Below are 16042 nucleotides of genomic sequence, written 5' to 3'. Positions count from 1 at the left end.
GTTTTTATGCTACTCTGAAGGAAGCTAATTGCATCTCTGAAGAAGCACATTGCATCTTACACCTAACTTTGGTTCTAGTCAGGATTTAGGATTATGTACTGTATGATTCAAACTCGTAAGCACATTCATAGAGAGAGGGAAGGGGAAAGACAGAGGGAGGTATGAACCCAAACATATTGTAATTGTTTTGATTTGTCTTCTGGGGATAAACTGTTCTTATTTTAGGATTTTATTCTTCTCTACCATGAGAAAATCTACTGGATATTTTCTGTTAAGTGCACTATAGCTGTAATACAGCTGTCACAGAAAGGATTTTAAGGGAAGATATACTGTGAAACAGCTCATCAAAAGGCAGAATTTGTCTTAGAAAGTTAAGATCTTCCACTGGACTTTTAAGAAAAATAACAATAAGTAGTCAGTTCTCCATGAAGGAACATCTGCAGGATAACCTGGCACAACCTTTGTTATTTTGTATTTTTTATGGCTCTGTTTATCCTCTTTCCTAAGAGTCTTGGAGATACTGTGGATAATTCTTTGAGAAACAACAAGTTGATGCTCAAAGATCCTTAAGAAGTGTTGGGAGGAGAACTGAGTCAGACCACAGACATCATGCTAGAGTGCAAACAGACAACACCTGAAACCCAGTGAAATTATCAGAGTGCTGACAGAGGATGCCATGGAGACCAAAAGAATGAAGAGGCTTCACAAGGGGTTAGACAACTCTGTGGTGGATTGGTATACTGACTAAATGGTAACTAATTTATGGTAATGCAGATTCAACTTGTAATTTAGGAATCCCTCAGTTACTGACTGGTAGGAAACTGTAAAGGGGAAAGAAGAATAAAAACTTCCTGCTCATCTCCCATCCCTGCTGATCTCACACTGAGGTGTGAGATCACCCTCCTTACACACTGCTCATTTAGCCACCAGCCAATCTGAGCCAACACCCACAGCTCTCTCAAAGACACCAGCACCTCAAAAGAACTGGGTAAGGCCAGATTATTACAGAGAATAATTTTTCACTGTTATTTACACTGTAGTTGATGCAGAAATCTCTCTTTCATTGTATTATGGTATGTGAGCAGGATCAGGCACCTAAAAGCAAATGGCTAAAGAGAATCCAAAGAGAAACCTTCCAAAGAGCGCCTGGTCAGTGGTACAGGACATGATAAATAGTGCTCAGCTGAAAGGCAGGGATAAACTCTGACTCAGGTCTGCAAACCCCTGATTAAGTTGCAAAACTTTTAAGTAGGCATTTGATTTATGAGAGGTGCAATTCTGGATCATGGTTATATGAGCAGGATCTTAAACAATGAACTTAAAAGTTCTGCAGTGGTAAGAAGTGATATGGGAATTGTCAGAGTTGTGAGCTCTGGAAAAGAATTAAAATAGGGAGCAAATCAGCAGAACAAAATTACCTGTTTTCTTTTAGATTCAAGACTTCAAGTGATGTCTAAGAAGAACTAAAGGTGACAGACCTGCCAACAGCCACTTTTTGCTGTCACAGGAGGGAATTTAGAGATCATCAAATAGCACAGCCCAAAGCATAAACCTTCCACAAGCACAAATCATGTCAGAATCTAATTAAGATAACCTATGTTAACACCCTTTCTAAACTGAATAAATTATTTTGAAGAACAGTTCACTTGTATGTTTATTTCTATCACTGATTTTGTACTAAGTGCATGAGCCATAAAAGCCACACCTGGGCAGCTATGCAGTGTAACAAAATGCCCAAAAAGCTAAATTCCTCAGTTACAGGTAAAGCTCACCTGCTTTCTTCACCCTGGAATGCTCTGTAGCCTCAGCTATGCAAGTCATGCCAGTCCTGCTGTGCTGATAAAACATATTTCTGGAAGGTGGTTCCAGCTGAAAGGCAGATTTACTGATGACACAGCCCAAAACAATGAGAGGTGTTTGAAGTGCAGGGACAGAGGAGAGGCCATGCCTTTAGCATTATTCACTGGGGATCACAGGAGACACAGCTCTGCCAGAGGAAGCTGCAAGTCCAACTTGCTCAACTTTCTCATCCTCAAGCTGCATACAAAACATCAGTGTCATGGTCAAAATAAAACATTCTACCATTTTAGGCATATTGCCTAATTAGAAACCATTGTTATCTGAGAACACTGTTTTTGCAGCTGTCAGGAAATTAAATAACCCAAGGGTAACTTGGAATTAAATAAAGCTGTACAAACACATAGCCCAGCTCTGAAATCCTGACTCTGACAAGCATCCCCTCTGCTTTCCAAGGGACTCAACATTTAACTAGGGCATGCAACTATCATTTTCAATCAGGCCATAGGATAACAAACACTGGTCCTTCTTGAGGGGCTGAACTTGCAAATCCATATATCACAAGGCTGCCTTCTCTGCACTGAAAGCAGCAGCACTCCTGAGGAAAGAGTTCCATTACAAGTTTCTACTAAGAGAACAACCAAGGACTGATAAAAGGAAATGCTTATACAGAAATCCCTGCTTTCATCTCATTTCAATTTCTTCTTTTCTTACAATCCTTGTAACTTGAAACTTTGTCAGCAATCTAAAAACTAAGCTGGTTAAGAATTTTTAAGAATTAAACAAAAAGGGGAAGTGCATTTCCAGTGAGAATGGCGCAGTCTGTGAAATGCACAAAAATGCCCACCTGGGAAAATCTTTCTGGTGGCCTCCTTTCATAGCTTTCTACTTGTAATTTCTGTTGCAAAAAACAAAAAACTCAGACTAATATCAAAGTCTGATTTGAAGAGAAAGAGACAAAGTTCTTGGCAGGCCAGACACTGACCCAGCAATAAAAGGTATTGCACAGGAAGGTCAAGTCTGTAAACAAAAGCTGTTCTAATGTGTCAGCACAGCTCCCACCTGGCCATGGACACAGAGGGACGGCAGACTCCCTAAAGATGACCTGGAGGATCATGAGGAAATGACAATTTCACAGCACTGTCTCAGAACAGATATTCAGGTCATTGCAATACAGTGGTAAATAAAGTCTGATTTTGAAGTGCAGATAAGTAGATAAGTCAGTTTGGGGTTCTAATTAAGGCAAAATCTGATTTGTCCCACAGAGTATGTATGTGATCTGAAACAAGTAATTTGGTCTCCTTTTTATCAGTTTCCTCATATGTGGGAGAAAATAATTTTTACCTCACAGAGGTCTCATAAGAGAGGAAGTATGAATACACTTCCCAAACAAAGCATCATTATTATGTTTGGCTAAAAATGTGGAACATGGGAAGGTAGATTCCAAAAATAATCATTATGTCCACTCTCACTGGAGAGCTGGGTTGGGAGGGCAAATCCAGGTTAGGCTCTGGGCAGTTTTCAGGAAATCAGGCTGCTCTCTTTCTTCCTCTTCACAGGATAGCACAGCACTAATAATGAGCAAACCTGGAAAATTAAAACCAGATTCAATCTCCAAAAGCTGACATTTGCTCATGAGAATGAAGAAGGGAGCAAAAACTGGCTTTTTTCTTTACTGACAAGCAATGAAGATTAAAAGTTTGGCTCAAGATGTGTTCAGAGCATGGCTGTGGGTGCATTTATCCTGTACAGGATTGTTTCCTGAGTGCCATCTCTGTGTTATAATCAAGAGCTGGGTCCTTCCCAGCCTGTCAGCCATGGCTTTTTGCTCCCAGCCAGGACAGCATTGCCATGGCAGCCTCTGCTCCCCCTGCTTCATGAGCAAATGGGATCCACAGCCCAAAAGAACTGAGGGTTTTGTCTCTGACAGTCCAGTAACAGGAACTGCAGAAATCAGCAGATTTCCCACTTCCTGGCAAAACTTTCCCTGTGTATCAAAAACTCCTGGCAAAGGCTTTGCTCACAGAGTCTGCAAGCCAGGGGTGGAGAGGGCCCAGCCCAGACAGTCAGAGGCAATGGGGACAGCTCTGGTCACTGCCACCAAGGGGACACAGGTGGAGTGTTCCACTGAAAAGCCATACCCACAGAAATAAAGGAATATCAAAAGAAGAACCAATGCAGTTGGGCTCACATTTACAATTCTTTCTGCATTTTCAAATAAAATAGCAAAAACCCCAACCTTTTCTTCTTCTTTTTTTTTTAAGACAGTATTTCAGACAAGATTTCACTGGACTGACAGCATAGAGCAAATAATTACATTTCAAACAAGACTTGAAGATGGAGCCACTAAATTCCTAACTGTATGACTGTAACCTTTATGTTGTGAATCTTAATCCTGTGCAAGATTAAAAGCTGAAATATGAGATTTCTAAAAGATTATGTAACTTTCCCCATAAAGGGTATTTTTTCCTGCCATAATCTCTAATCTGTTCCACTACAGACCTGATTTGTTCCTTAGGCTGCAAGTGCACCCACTGTAAAAGGGAATCCTGAGGGACAGAAACTCCTTCAGTTATTATTTACAATGGCCTTTGCCTGTCACATTATCAAAGCATTTCACATGTTTACTAATTAATCTTTACAAGACCTATTATGAGGTGATTTAATTGGATTATCTCTGTTTCTAAGATGAGGAAACTGAGACACAATGAGAGACTTGTCCAAGGTGAAACACAAAAACCTGCAGCAAACCTATGAGCTTCACCATGGTGCTCTGAATGGTTCCCTGTGCCTTCACCTTGGGATTGCAACAGCAAAGCTGCTCCCTTGAGAAAGGTTTACTTGCCCTTGGAGAAGCCCTTCCACAAACCCTAGACTGTGATTATCAGTCCAAAAGCCTGAAGAAGATGATGGTTGGCCACTGTGTCACCATCAGCTTAATTCTGCATCAAAGAACAAAACCTGTCACCATGATATTTTCCAAAAAATCTCTTTGCCCAGGATTTTCTCCTGGGAATCTGAGAGGCCTCAGAAAAGAATGAAAACAACAATTATCTGATTGCTTGGGAATGTGGTCTGGAGATCATTTACCAACAGGTGCATCTTTGATTGGTTCCATGTGAATTGTTTTTAATTAATGACCAATCACCATCAGCTGACTCTGAGCAGTCAGTCACGAGCTTTCATTATCATTCTTGTTTAGCCTTCTGATATATAATATAATATAATATAATATAATATAATATAATATAATATAATATAATATAATATAATATAATATAATATAATATAATATAATATAATATAATATAATATAATATAATATAATATAATATAATATAATATAATATAATATAATATAATATAATATAATATTACATATCAGCCTTCTGAGAACAAGGACTTAAATTCTCATCTCTCACCTTGTCCTGAGGACCTCACATAACCACATCCCCCCTTTGTTTTAACTGCACAAGAACTAGCTCAAAGCATCAAGCAAATTCTCTTCAAAAGAGAACTTCTGGTTTGCACATGCATCAGTCTGAATTTCTAGAGTCAGAAGGATTCCAACTGATTCTAGTGAAAATCAAACAATTAGACACATTGCACTGGGGTTATGAGTTACCCTTGATCCATCATTCGTTCTGGAGATTTTGTACCTGGAAAGCTGGAAAAGACTGATCACTGGCACCAGTTGATGAAGTTTTTGGGCCTGAGAGTCTCTGTCTGGGTACAGACAGGATTTAAGTTTGTTTAGTTTTCCAATCTCACTTGATCAGGAGAATCCTCCAAGCCTGTCAGGAACAGAAATTTTCTCACCTTGATGAATGACTGCTGATCCTTAAGAAACCTGAGGCATCTCCTGCACTCATGAGAATATTTGGCAAACCCACTCAGAGACCAGCCCTGGGCAGTGCTGCACACTGGAATTTTGCAATGATTACCACAAAAGAGATGTTTTCTCTGCTTGCAGATGATGACAGACTGTTTTTTCCATGGGTTACTGAAGATTCCATTTCTAGACTGTGGCCATAGCATTTATGAGATGCCAAGGTGGAGGAAATCCACTTCCTTGTCCAGGTTGTGAACTTGAGAAAAGCAGGGTTTAAATGTAAAGTAGATTCACAGCTAGCAAGATTGGGAACTGATGGCTGAGTGTTTTCAGCCATGGGAAAAGGGACTCATTCTGCTGCTTGTACCACTGATTTCTCAGCTTTCCTTGTGCTTCACTTCTCCACCTATGACAGGGGGCAACAGCACTTACCCATCTCTCACAAAGTGCTCCATATAAAATTCACTTAAAAAGTAGGGAAAGATAAGAAATCACAGTCTTACCAGCACTTACAATATATAAATGCTTCAAAAGGTCTTAGAGCATGTGTTCAACCTTGGCCCTTCCTTGCACATTTAGCATCCTGGCGTGTCTCCTCATAGCTGACAGACTCCAATACAAACAAGGCAAGCCACCCTCTCCCTTTAAGTCCACCCTTCAGAAAAAACCAGAAATGCACCAGTGGAAGAACAAGTAGATAGATGGTCAAATGCTCTTTAGTGAAAAAAAAAAAAAAAGGAGGGCTGCTACTTTTCTGTTGAGCTGCATCCTGATCTAAAATTTCAATTAATTGTTCCATTGTTTCAGTCAGAAAAGCTTTGTAGGTCCTGCATTTATGAGAAGCGTTGATAAAAATGAACCCTGGTATCTATCTGCTCATTTATCTTGGACTTAGGAAAGTACTAGGAAGCGGCCAAGATGTAATAAATTTAAAGGAAGAAATCATGGCCAGTCAAGTGGTTCAGGAAGAGAAGTCTTGGCTTTCTCACCACAGGCTGTGAAACAAAAATAGATATCAATACACACCCATCTGCTGGAGGAAACAGTGAAAAATATGTATTATTTATGCAGTACTTCTTTAAATAGGAGTGAGCAGAGAAACTGAACCAAAAGACTTTATGTGGCAGGTTACAAACATAAGGAATAATATATGCTGTCAAAATTTGCAAACCCACTCACATACAAGCTCTGAGAAGAAGTGTTCCTTTCCCCATGTGACACAAAGCAGACCTTGCAATATTATTTATTTCTCATTTTCCTCCCTTCCCCCAAAAGCTTTAACCACCAAAACCTACTGCCTCTTGGGAGAGGGCAGAAATCCCACATAATCACAGAGCCCCAAAATGTTTATTGATCTATATCAGCAGAGATGCATTGCAGGAAAAGCCTCCCTAACCAAGCACATATTTCTAATAAGGCAGTAATCAAATCCCCACATTTCAATTTGAATTTAGGTCATTAATACAACATTATTTAAAAACCTAAAAACCCCAGACAAAGCATAGTCTAGCCAATACAGAGATGAGAAGAGAGTGATTGTACAAGTGTTTAGTAGAGAAAAACACATTCTGCCTAGCAACCACAGGCACTCCTGGCCATCCGGGGGAGGAATCTAACACTATAAATGCCAGCAAGCAACTCATGCCACTGTGCCTCAGATACAAAGGCCTAGTCACTGGGCACTCAAAAATAAAATAAAAATAGTTATTGAAGGAATATTCAGAAAACCAGATGCAATTATTAGCTTGCTTCCCTCTGTAACTTGAAATAAAGATTGCTCCTAGCTAGATGGGCTCTGAGCTTGGACTGACTTATTTATAAGCTGTTTTCTCACCCAGTTTATATACAAAAAGGAGAGAGGACACTGAAAGCAATTTACCATTTTGATGTTATTGAAATAGGAACTCAATGTGGTACTAAAGTATGTGATGGTCCTGAATCCAAGGTCAGACAGGTGTGTCTGAGGATGATGGTTATCAAAACAAAGCACTGCCAGCAAGATGGTTTTTTCATTTTTATCCTTTCTTATTAGAATGAAATTTTTTTCTGCCACTATAACTAGCTGAGTTAGTTCAAATAGTTCCATTATTTTTAATGTGCTGAACAATTTATTACGAAGTATGAGCTGAGACTAAGAATCTCCTCCTAAAAAATGTGTCAATGAATGGATTCCTGGCTAGAGAAGTTACTAACCATATTAGGCAGCTAAGGAAGGTTTGAGGAAGGACTGTCATGCCCATCTTGCAGATGAGCCTCAGTGTGAGGAGACCAAGAGTCTTGTTCTGTGTTTACACAGTGCATCTGCATCGCAGAAGGATGTTTCTCACTGCTGCTTCAGTACTGAAATGGCTTTTCCTCTCTGGTTCTGATCCAGAAGAGATCAGCCAGGACCTAAGGTCTGCTGACTGCAATAATCTACATGAAATGGGCTCACCAGTTCTAGGAGAAATAAGACCAGAGTACATGAAGGTGATGTGTTTCCCTCACCCCAAATTTCCCTAGAATATGCATGTTTACCAATCTGAAAATCACAGTGATTCACTCCTCCCTTGACCCTGTGTGGTGGTTTGACCAGGAAGAAGTGGGAATTCTGGGATGCTGTGGTCAAACCAATGGATGTTCTGAGTTTCATACTGACACCTGGTGTAGCCAGTGGGGTTTGGACACACCTCCGAGAATACACAGGGGTTAAAAGCAGGGCCTCTGGCCTTGGGAGGCTCTCTTGGGACGTCGCGGCGAAGAGGTCAGATCACCCTCCCCTGTCCAGCCGCTGCTGCTGGGCGGGGGAGGGGCAGCCACGTGGTAGGCCCTGGGCCTGGACAGAGATGGGAGGTGAGGAGGCTTTCGAGGATGGAAGGGTGGAAAGATCCCAGAGAGTCAGCCCTCGGGCAGCCATTCCCCCCCCCCCAGGAGGGAGAGAGAGAGCCGGCGACACCGAATGTGATAGCAGCCGGCCCAGGAGGAGAAGGGGGGGGAAGAGTGCCCGGCCGGAGCGGCAGCGTGTGTGGGAGTGCCGCAGCTCCGGGACAGACAGAGACTGAAAGTTTTAACCCCTTTCTTTCATGATTGGGGCCTTGCAAAAAATGCTAATCCTCCTCGAAGCTGAATAAGAAGGGAGATAAGAGATGAGATGAGACAAGGACCTGGCCCGAAGAACGTGGAGATGATTGGATGGGGAGAGATGATTTGGAGTGGCCTTTTGGCTGGACTTTTCTTGTGGCCATGGACTCAGTTGTTCCTGTGACACAGAGACTGCACTTAGGGGGAAGCAGTGGCTCAGAACCAGGAGGGTTCATCGTGAGGACCCCCGGCCCCAGGGGGTTGGAAAAATATGGGGGGGACAGATGTCCCAAAGCAGAGACTGTGCCTTTTTGGAGTGAGACAAGGCATCCTTGAAAGACAACCCTAAAAGCAGCTCTGGTCCATGCGTCAGTGGTGAGAGCACTGGGCATGGAAGGAAGATGTCACAAGCGGCAAAAGGACTTTTTCCGGGCGGTGCCGAAGTGACAGGGAAGCACACGAGGTTTCAGTGTGTTTCCAGGGGAAGCCTATGGAACAAGAAGGACTCCTTTCCTCTTCATGAACTGAAGTTTGAGTATACTAAAGTGTGGTGCCAGGCTGGGCAGTTGGGTGTTTTGGGAGAATGTATCGGATTGGGAAAGTCAGGTAGTGGGGAGGAGGAAAGTGGTTTTTGTAAGGTTTTCAATTTTTTTTTCTTTCCCTTATGGTCTTTCCCTATTTTCCTGTAGTTTAGGTAATAAAGTGTTCTTTATGTTTAAGCTAAAGCCTGTTTTGCTTATTCCTGGTCACATCTCACAGCAGACACCAGGGTGAGGGCATTTTCATGGGGGGCACTGGCTCTGTGCCAGGCTCAAACCATGACACCCTGGCACTTGATTTCTTTTTCAATATCTTCAAAGTTCACTGCATACATGAGAGATTGCACACAAGGGACACCAACCCAGTGCCAAGGCTGGGAAGGCAGTAACCTCACCTTGAAAATGTTAGCAACACATTGCTTTACAATAATCCCTCTTCAGGACAGCTTCACCTGGGTGACAGACTGTCCCAGGCACCATTTATGCTGATGTCCCCAGTGCATATAAACAGGGGATTTCCAAGATGATGGCTACCTCCAGGTGTGATGGCATGTGTTTCAATTCAGTGTGTAAAAGCTAAAACTTTTGATGAACAGAGACTACTGGAACCAGCAAGGCTAGGAGCTCTGCTCATGCAGCTTCCCAGAGACAGTGAGTTTGTCCTTGCTGCTCTCTGAAAAAGGAACAGACTATGCAGAGAACATGGGGCCATGGTGTACCTGCCCATGCACAAACAGCTCCTGCTTTCAGCCCAACTTTGGAGAAAAAGCAAACCAGCCAAACAAATATTGCTGTATTTCAGGGAGCAGCAGCCACTCCACCTTTCTGCCATGGGCTGGCTGTGCAGCAGGGGGATAAATGCCAGGACCATCCATGGCTATCCAAGCACCCCACTAGCTGAGACATTTGTCTTCATGAAGGAGGGCCCATGGTCAAACTTCTCCCCCTAGTTCATCTCAGTATCCAGGAAAAGAGCTTTCTGTGCACAGATCTCTGGGTTATTTGCTGAATAAAATTCTTTCTCATTAGCAGGCCAAAACCCAAGAAACAGCCACTGGAACAAACAAGGTTCTGTGCAAATATAATCCCCACCTCACCACCAGGGAATTAAAGCCAAGAATTAGGCTGTAGCCATTCCCTTTCAGCACAATGAATGCTTAAGCAGGTTACAGCTTTGCACTGTGGACATTTTCTGGGGAGAAAAAAGAACAACTGCTTTACCAGCCCAACTTGCTGCTCTCAGTGCAACAAGGCTAGGGATTTTTTGACAAAATAGTTAAGAATGATTACTGCACGTCAGTATGCTTTTAGTGTTAACCTCAAGGACTGATGGAAGTGCTGGTATTTCTTCAGCCTGCTCTTTTCCCATCAGTTGTATTTGTGATGTGCAGGATAAAGGGCCTGGCTAACATGGAAGATGCCAGCTAACAGAACCTTCTCACTTCTGCTGCAGCAGAAATTCATACAGGTGCCTGAGAAAGACAGATTCTCATTTCCCACACAGAAAAACCTATCCTTCAGAGACTTACACTGAGTTTGTTAAGCACTGCAAGGAAAAAAGTTACCTGGAAAGAAAAAGGAAATATTTTACTGCTGGATTTGCTATCTGAACTGCTCATCAAAGGTGCAGATCTACCCTGTAATTCTTGAGCTGAATTTGGCACTTCACTACTCAGGACAAGAGGCAGCTGATGCACTTGAGGCAGACATAATTGGTACTGTTTTGTAAGAAGGTGGGACGGTGCAACTCAGAGATTTTGATTCTGTTCAAGCCCATGTGCTGATTACAGGCTATACAAAGTGAACTTTCTCTTGCTGAGACATTTCTAGCTAGATTGTGACTTCTGCACTTCTCCAGACTATGAAAAGCTTACACCACACAGAACTGAGGAGCAGGGATGGAACTGCACACAGGGCTAACCCTGAGCTGAAGCTTTGGATGTGGTGCTGACAATTCATAAAGCAGAACATGGGCTGGACAAAACCCACAGGATATGGGGGCTGTGGCAGAGGGGTAGCAGGATGTGGTGTACACAGGTCTCACCAGCAGATCATCACTTACAAGGGAAAGCACACAAAAGGTGATGAAGCCAGCAGCTCTGTGACACTACTGCAGGTTGGGTTTTGCACCTGGCTTCCACACCATGCTGTAGCAGAGGATGGCCTTAGCATTCTCCCTCCTTCCCATGCACTGCCTGGAAATTGATCTTGTCTCCTGCAAAGCCCTGCTTTAGCAGCCCAGCTGCACACAGTGTATTTGAAAAAAAACCCAGGGATGTCCTGTGTCCAAACCAGACACAGGAAGGTACATGGGCACTGTGACTTTCAGCACCAAGCACAGGTGGCACAGAGAGCCAAGGCAACAGAAGATCCAGAGAGGACTTTGAGTTGCAGCAGCACTGCCTGGTTCACAGAGACAACCTGGGACATGCAGCTTCTTGAGGACCGTGGTGGTGTCAGAGCTGGGATTTGCTCAGAGCACAACCAACAGCACGCAGTGCAACAGGCCTCAGTACAGATGAGCCAGACAACTGCTTGAGCTCACCTTTGTTTCAAGCTAGAATAACTTCAGGGAGATAAACAGCAGTGTGGCTGCTGGAGGCTCTACAGGAGTAGTTGCAATTCAGCTTGTCACCAGTGACTGAATTACAAAATCTGTGTCATGCCAAGTGGGCAGAGAAATGAGTGCCATGGATGTCAGACACAGACATGATGCTGGAGAAGGGCATCGCCCTGGCACATCCCACCTGCAGGTTCAGTAACACAGACTCCCTCCTAAGAATGAGAATCCCTGGGTTTCATGCTGTGCTCCTTGGAAAATAACCCAGAAACTGTCTCCTCCTAAAATGAACCTGTTAGAGGGAGGCTCTGCATCCTACTATCATGGCAAAACCAAATTAGAATTGATTTTCCTCAGTTGCCACAGATAACAAAAAAGCTGACACTACCACTGGTAGTAAAATTCTTGGGCATATGCCCTTTAAAAAAATACAAGGGACACTCTGGTAGCAGAACCCTCTGTCACCTCTTCTGGGATCAAAAGTACATGGCATAGACTTTCAATCAAACCTCAAAACTCCCAAATTACAAACAGATACAGCTGGAAAGATCCATTCAGCATTCTCAGCCTAGTAATTAATTTACTAAAATCTTTAGGTACCACTGTCCTGGTCTAAAATGTACTTTGCCCTGTTATGTTTGTGAGTGTTCCTGAAGCAGAAAAGGACCAGCTTCAGCAAGGTTACTGATCATAGAACTCTGTACTAAATAAAGATGATGTAGTTTCAAATTTTCTCCTTGTACTTTAGATATTACAAAACCATTGAATGTCACAAGAAGGTTCTCAAGAGTTAACTCCTATTCAGGAATGAAATCCTCTTTTTTCATATTTTAAGGAATTTTCTCTGACTTTTAATTCCAGACACAGAAGGAGTAACTGAACAAAAATAACAACAGCTGCCCAACACTTCCTCATTCCCTCACCTCAATAACACAGTTACAAACAAAACCTCCACACATGATAAAGGTTATTACAAACTATTTCCATTTACAAAGCCAAACCATTCTCTACATCAGCTCTTGCACAGTGCCAAGAATCTGCAGCTCTCAAGCACATGCCAACCACCTTCTGTGACACACAACCATTCCACCACTGACCCCTTCAGCCACCCCAGGCAAAGATGGCACACTTAGTACAGGGAGAGCTGGGTGTAGGAAAGGGGGATAAATCACAGCTTACACAGATGAGCCAAAGGAGCCCAAACTCCACAGCACTGTGCAGGCTGTAGGGATGATACAAACTATTGAAGTGCTCCTTTCAAAGACAGGGGTTCACAGAAGCTGGAAATGCAAGATGTGTTATACTGAGGGAGGCTTGGGGACACAGGCCAGCTCATTTTAATGCAATTGTATGCAGAGGGTTTTGCTTTTTCAAACCTGCTTTAACTACTCTTTAAGACTTGTGTGTGATCCTCTCCCAGCATTCAAATATATTCATATTCCATGTCTGAATTGCCTTGTACAGCATGGCAGCAGAGACAGTGTGCTTAAGTGATCAAAGCACCTTTCAGAGCTGCACTACCAGCACTTACAAACAGACTTGTTTTACAAACATTTTGGTTTACAGTCTCAGTGAGATGACATGTTTTCCTCATCCACCCCATGCTGGATACAGAAGTGGCACGTGCTGACACTTACCTAGGAAGCCCTCTTCATCCACAATGATGGTGTAGTCCTCAGGGGTTTCTGTGAGGCTGAAGAACTTGCACCTGGCAAAGGCAAACAGCAGGAGAACATGATTAGCACCTGGACTGAGCAGAGCCTCATCTTCCACCTAAAATGGAAATCCTTCCCCATCCAAGCTGTGCTGAAGGAAAGAGTCACAGTCTGATGTTTATGGAGAGGCCTGAGGCATTAACAGACCTGGATTTTATTTCTGGGTAGCTCATACTGTGTGACCCATATTCCCTGCTGCCTGCCTATGCACAATGAAGCTGGTAAAACTCTTATTGTTTTTATTACTTAGTTCTTAGTTACTTTTCTTAATTACCATACCCCTTAAGGCTTCCCATCACATCCAGGACCTGCTGTGTTGCACTGACACAGAGCAAAAAACTTTGCTCACTGATTGCTCACTCCAGCACCTCCAAAAGTATTTCCATGGTTCACACGTGCACCTTTTTGCCCACTGAAGTTTCTTGCCTTATCAAGGTTGGACATCTAACCTCTTAACCACGCCCCAGTATCTCTTCTTTGCTCCTTCAGAGGTTTTTGGCTTTTTCCCAATTTCCTGTGCTGGTCCTCTCCCCTTCCTGGGGTGCTCCTGGTGAAGAGTGGTGGCAGCCATCAAGCCAATGGACACAAGGCTGAGCTGTCCCCCTGCCCAACCCCTGTGGCCTCTGTTCTGCTCCATCTTCTGATATCACAGGCCATGTGCAGTGCAGCACCCCCAGCTCCTTCACCATTTAACACAATGTCACCTCTAACAGGAGATACAAATCCAATGTGACATGGGATTCTTCCACTGCACACACACAAACAAAAAAAGCTTCAGCCTTAAGGCTTAACATCACATATAGCTGAAAAGGTTTTTTTTCTCCCTGACACACCAACATATGTACATCAACATCTACTGAAAAAAACCCAGTTTCTATCTAGCTGGTTCCCAGCAATGGCAGGAAGGTCAGCATGACATTTTGCAAGCTCATGTTCACCTTCAGCAGAGCATCAGCACAGTCTGGCCAGCATCCTTGACACCCACAGGGCTTCCTGCCCCTCCAGGAGAATGCCAGAGCACATGGACTGACTGTGTTTGTTGCCTAAGACCAGGAGAAATTTTTCCCTCTAAATTGGGTGCAGCAGGAAGAGCATGTGTCTCTAAGAACCAAAGAGCAGGATTTCACAGTTACACTACAATACTCTCAAATTTATCTGAGACAACATACAGAAAATATTTTAAATACTAGGAAAAGTCCAGTACTTAAAAATAAAAGAGAAGAAAGAGATTGTTCTCCAGGCCCCCAGATTTCACAGCATCTTTACAGTGTAATTTCTGCATGAAGCACAGTTCAGGAGGATTCAAGAACCAGGGACTACCAGGGCTTCTCAGCACTGCTGAGCATCTGTGTCCAAAAGTCTTCAAGACTTCTGAAAGTCTGGAATCCCATATTGGTAGCTCAAGACATCAAAAAATGAAAGTATTAATTTCATAAAGAATCAGATGAAGACCTGGCTTCAGCATTCTTTTGACTGGCTGAAAAGAACAAACATAGCAGTTATCCCCTCCAAAAGCAGCAGGGAGAAAAATGAGATGGATGCTGCCCTCCTCATCACCTCATCAGAAAACTGAGAGGAAACAACACACAGTTCAATTAGTGGGCTGCCATGTAACCAACAGGATTTCATGTACATGGAAAGCATCAGACAACCTGTCTTTAGAGACCTGTCCTGTTTTCCTGGAAGCATCCATCACAACAATCAGGCAGAACACTCCTTCCTAGCACAGACAGAGCATTATAAAATACAGACATGGCCCCACCACAACAGAAACCACAACTTAATTATTTTGTGTCATTGGTAATAGCTGCTGTGACAGCCACATTTACCAACTCAACTCTCTCCAGGAATAGTGCCAAAAGAAGCAGAAAATAGCAGCAGCTCAATTTTTTTACCATCACTTCTAAATTGCAGGAGGCTGCTACCAGTGCATGGGATAATACAAGCTGGGCAAAAAGGAATTCTGGGATGCCGCTTCAGGTGGGTACCAGCAGGCAGAAGTATTTGTTACAGTGGGTGAATTCCCTGGAGAAGTCACTGAAATAAAACTCTTTGTTTGACTGAGTCACATGCATGCTGAGAAACTAGAGGTCCTAAAGGAGAAAACATTAATATTAAAAACCTAACCTTTCCTGATCTGCCACGGCATTTATGGAAGAATTTTTTACTAGAACAGTAATATGTGTCTGTGTGCACACACTGACCTTAGCAGAAGAATGATTGTGACAGATGCCAGTTTCTGGCCACACATCTAAATATGCTGATATTTAAGGGATATATACACATGAAATCCCATAATTGCTGCCTCAGAACTCATGTCAAAACCTCATATCTTTATACAGCACCTCAAAGCCCAATCCTCAACTCAGTGCAGTTCTGTAAAAGGTCAGGACCACAGAGCCATCTGAATTTAAAAGTGAAGTCTTTCACCAGCATAGAGAAGACCAGTGGTATACATTCATTTAGTTCAAGCCAATGATACATTCTTTTCCCAGAGGAAATCTAGACATGAAAAACTGGAATTGCAAACCTTGTGTGA

General features: G+C 42.9%; 1 protein-coding gene across 1 annotated transcript in view; it reads right to left on the bottom strand.

The window, feature by feature from the left end:
* CASTOR2 (cytosolic arginine sensor for mTORC1 subunit 2) overlaps positions 1-16042 on the bottom strand; it is a 121665-nt gene that overhangs the window by 45506 nt on the left and 60117 nt on the right. Inside the window, exon 2 of the mRNA XM_064729437.1 lies at positions 13426-13496. Within this exon, the coding sequence (XP_064585507.1) occupies positions 13426-13496 (71 nt within the window). The remainder of the gene's footprint in view (positions 1-13425; positions 13497-16042) is intronic.

Source organism: Zonotrichia leucophrys, chromosome 19 (genome assembly GCF_028769735.1).
Source record: "Zonotrichia leucophrys gambelii isolate GWCS_2022_RI chromosome 19, RI_Zleu_2.0, whole genome shotgun sequence".
NCBI lineage: Eukaryota > Metazoa > Chordata > Aves > Passeriformes > Passerellidae > Zonotrichia > Zonotrichia leucophrys.
Note: the sequence above shows the minus strand (reverse complement) of the source record. Positions and strands in the feature narration are given on the sequence as shown.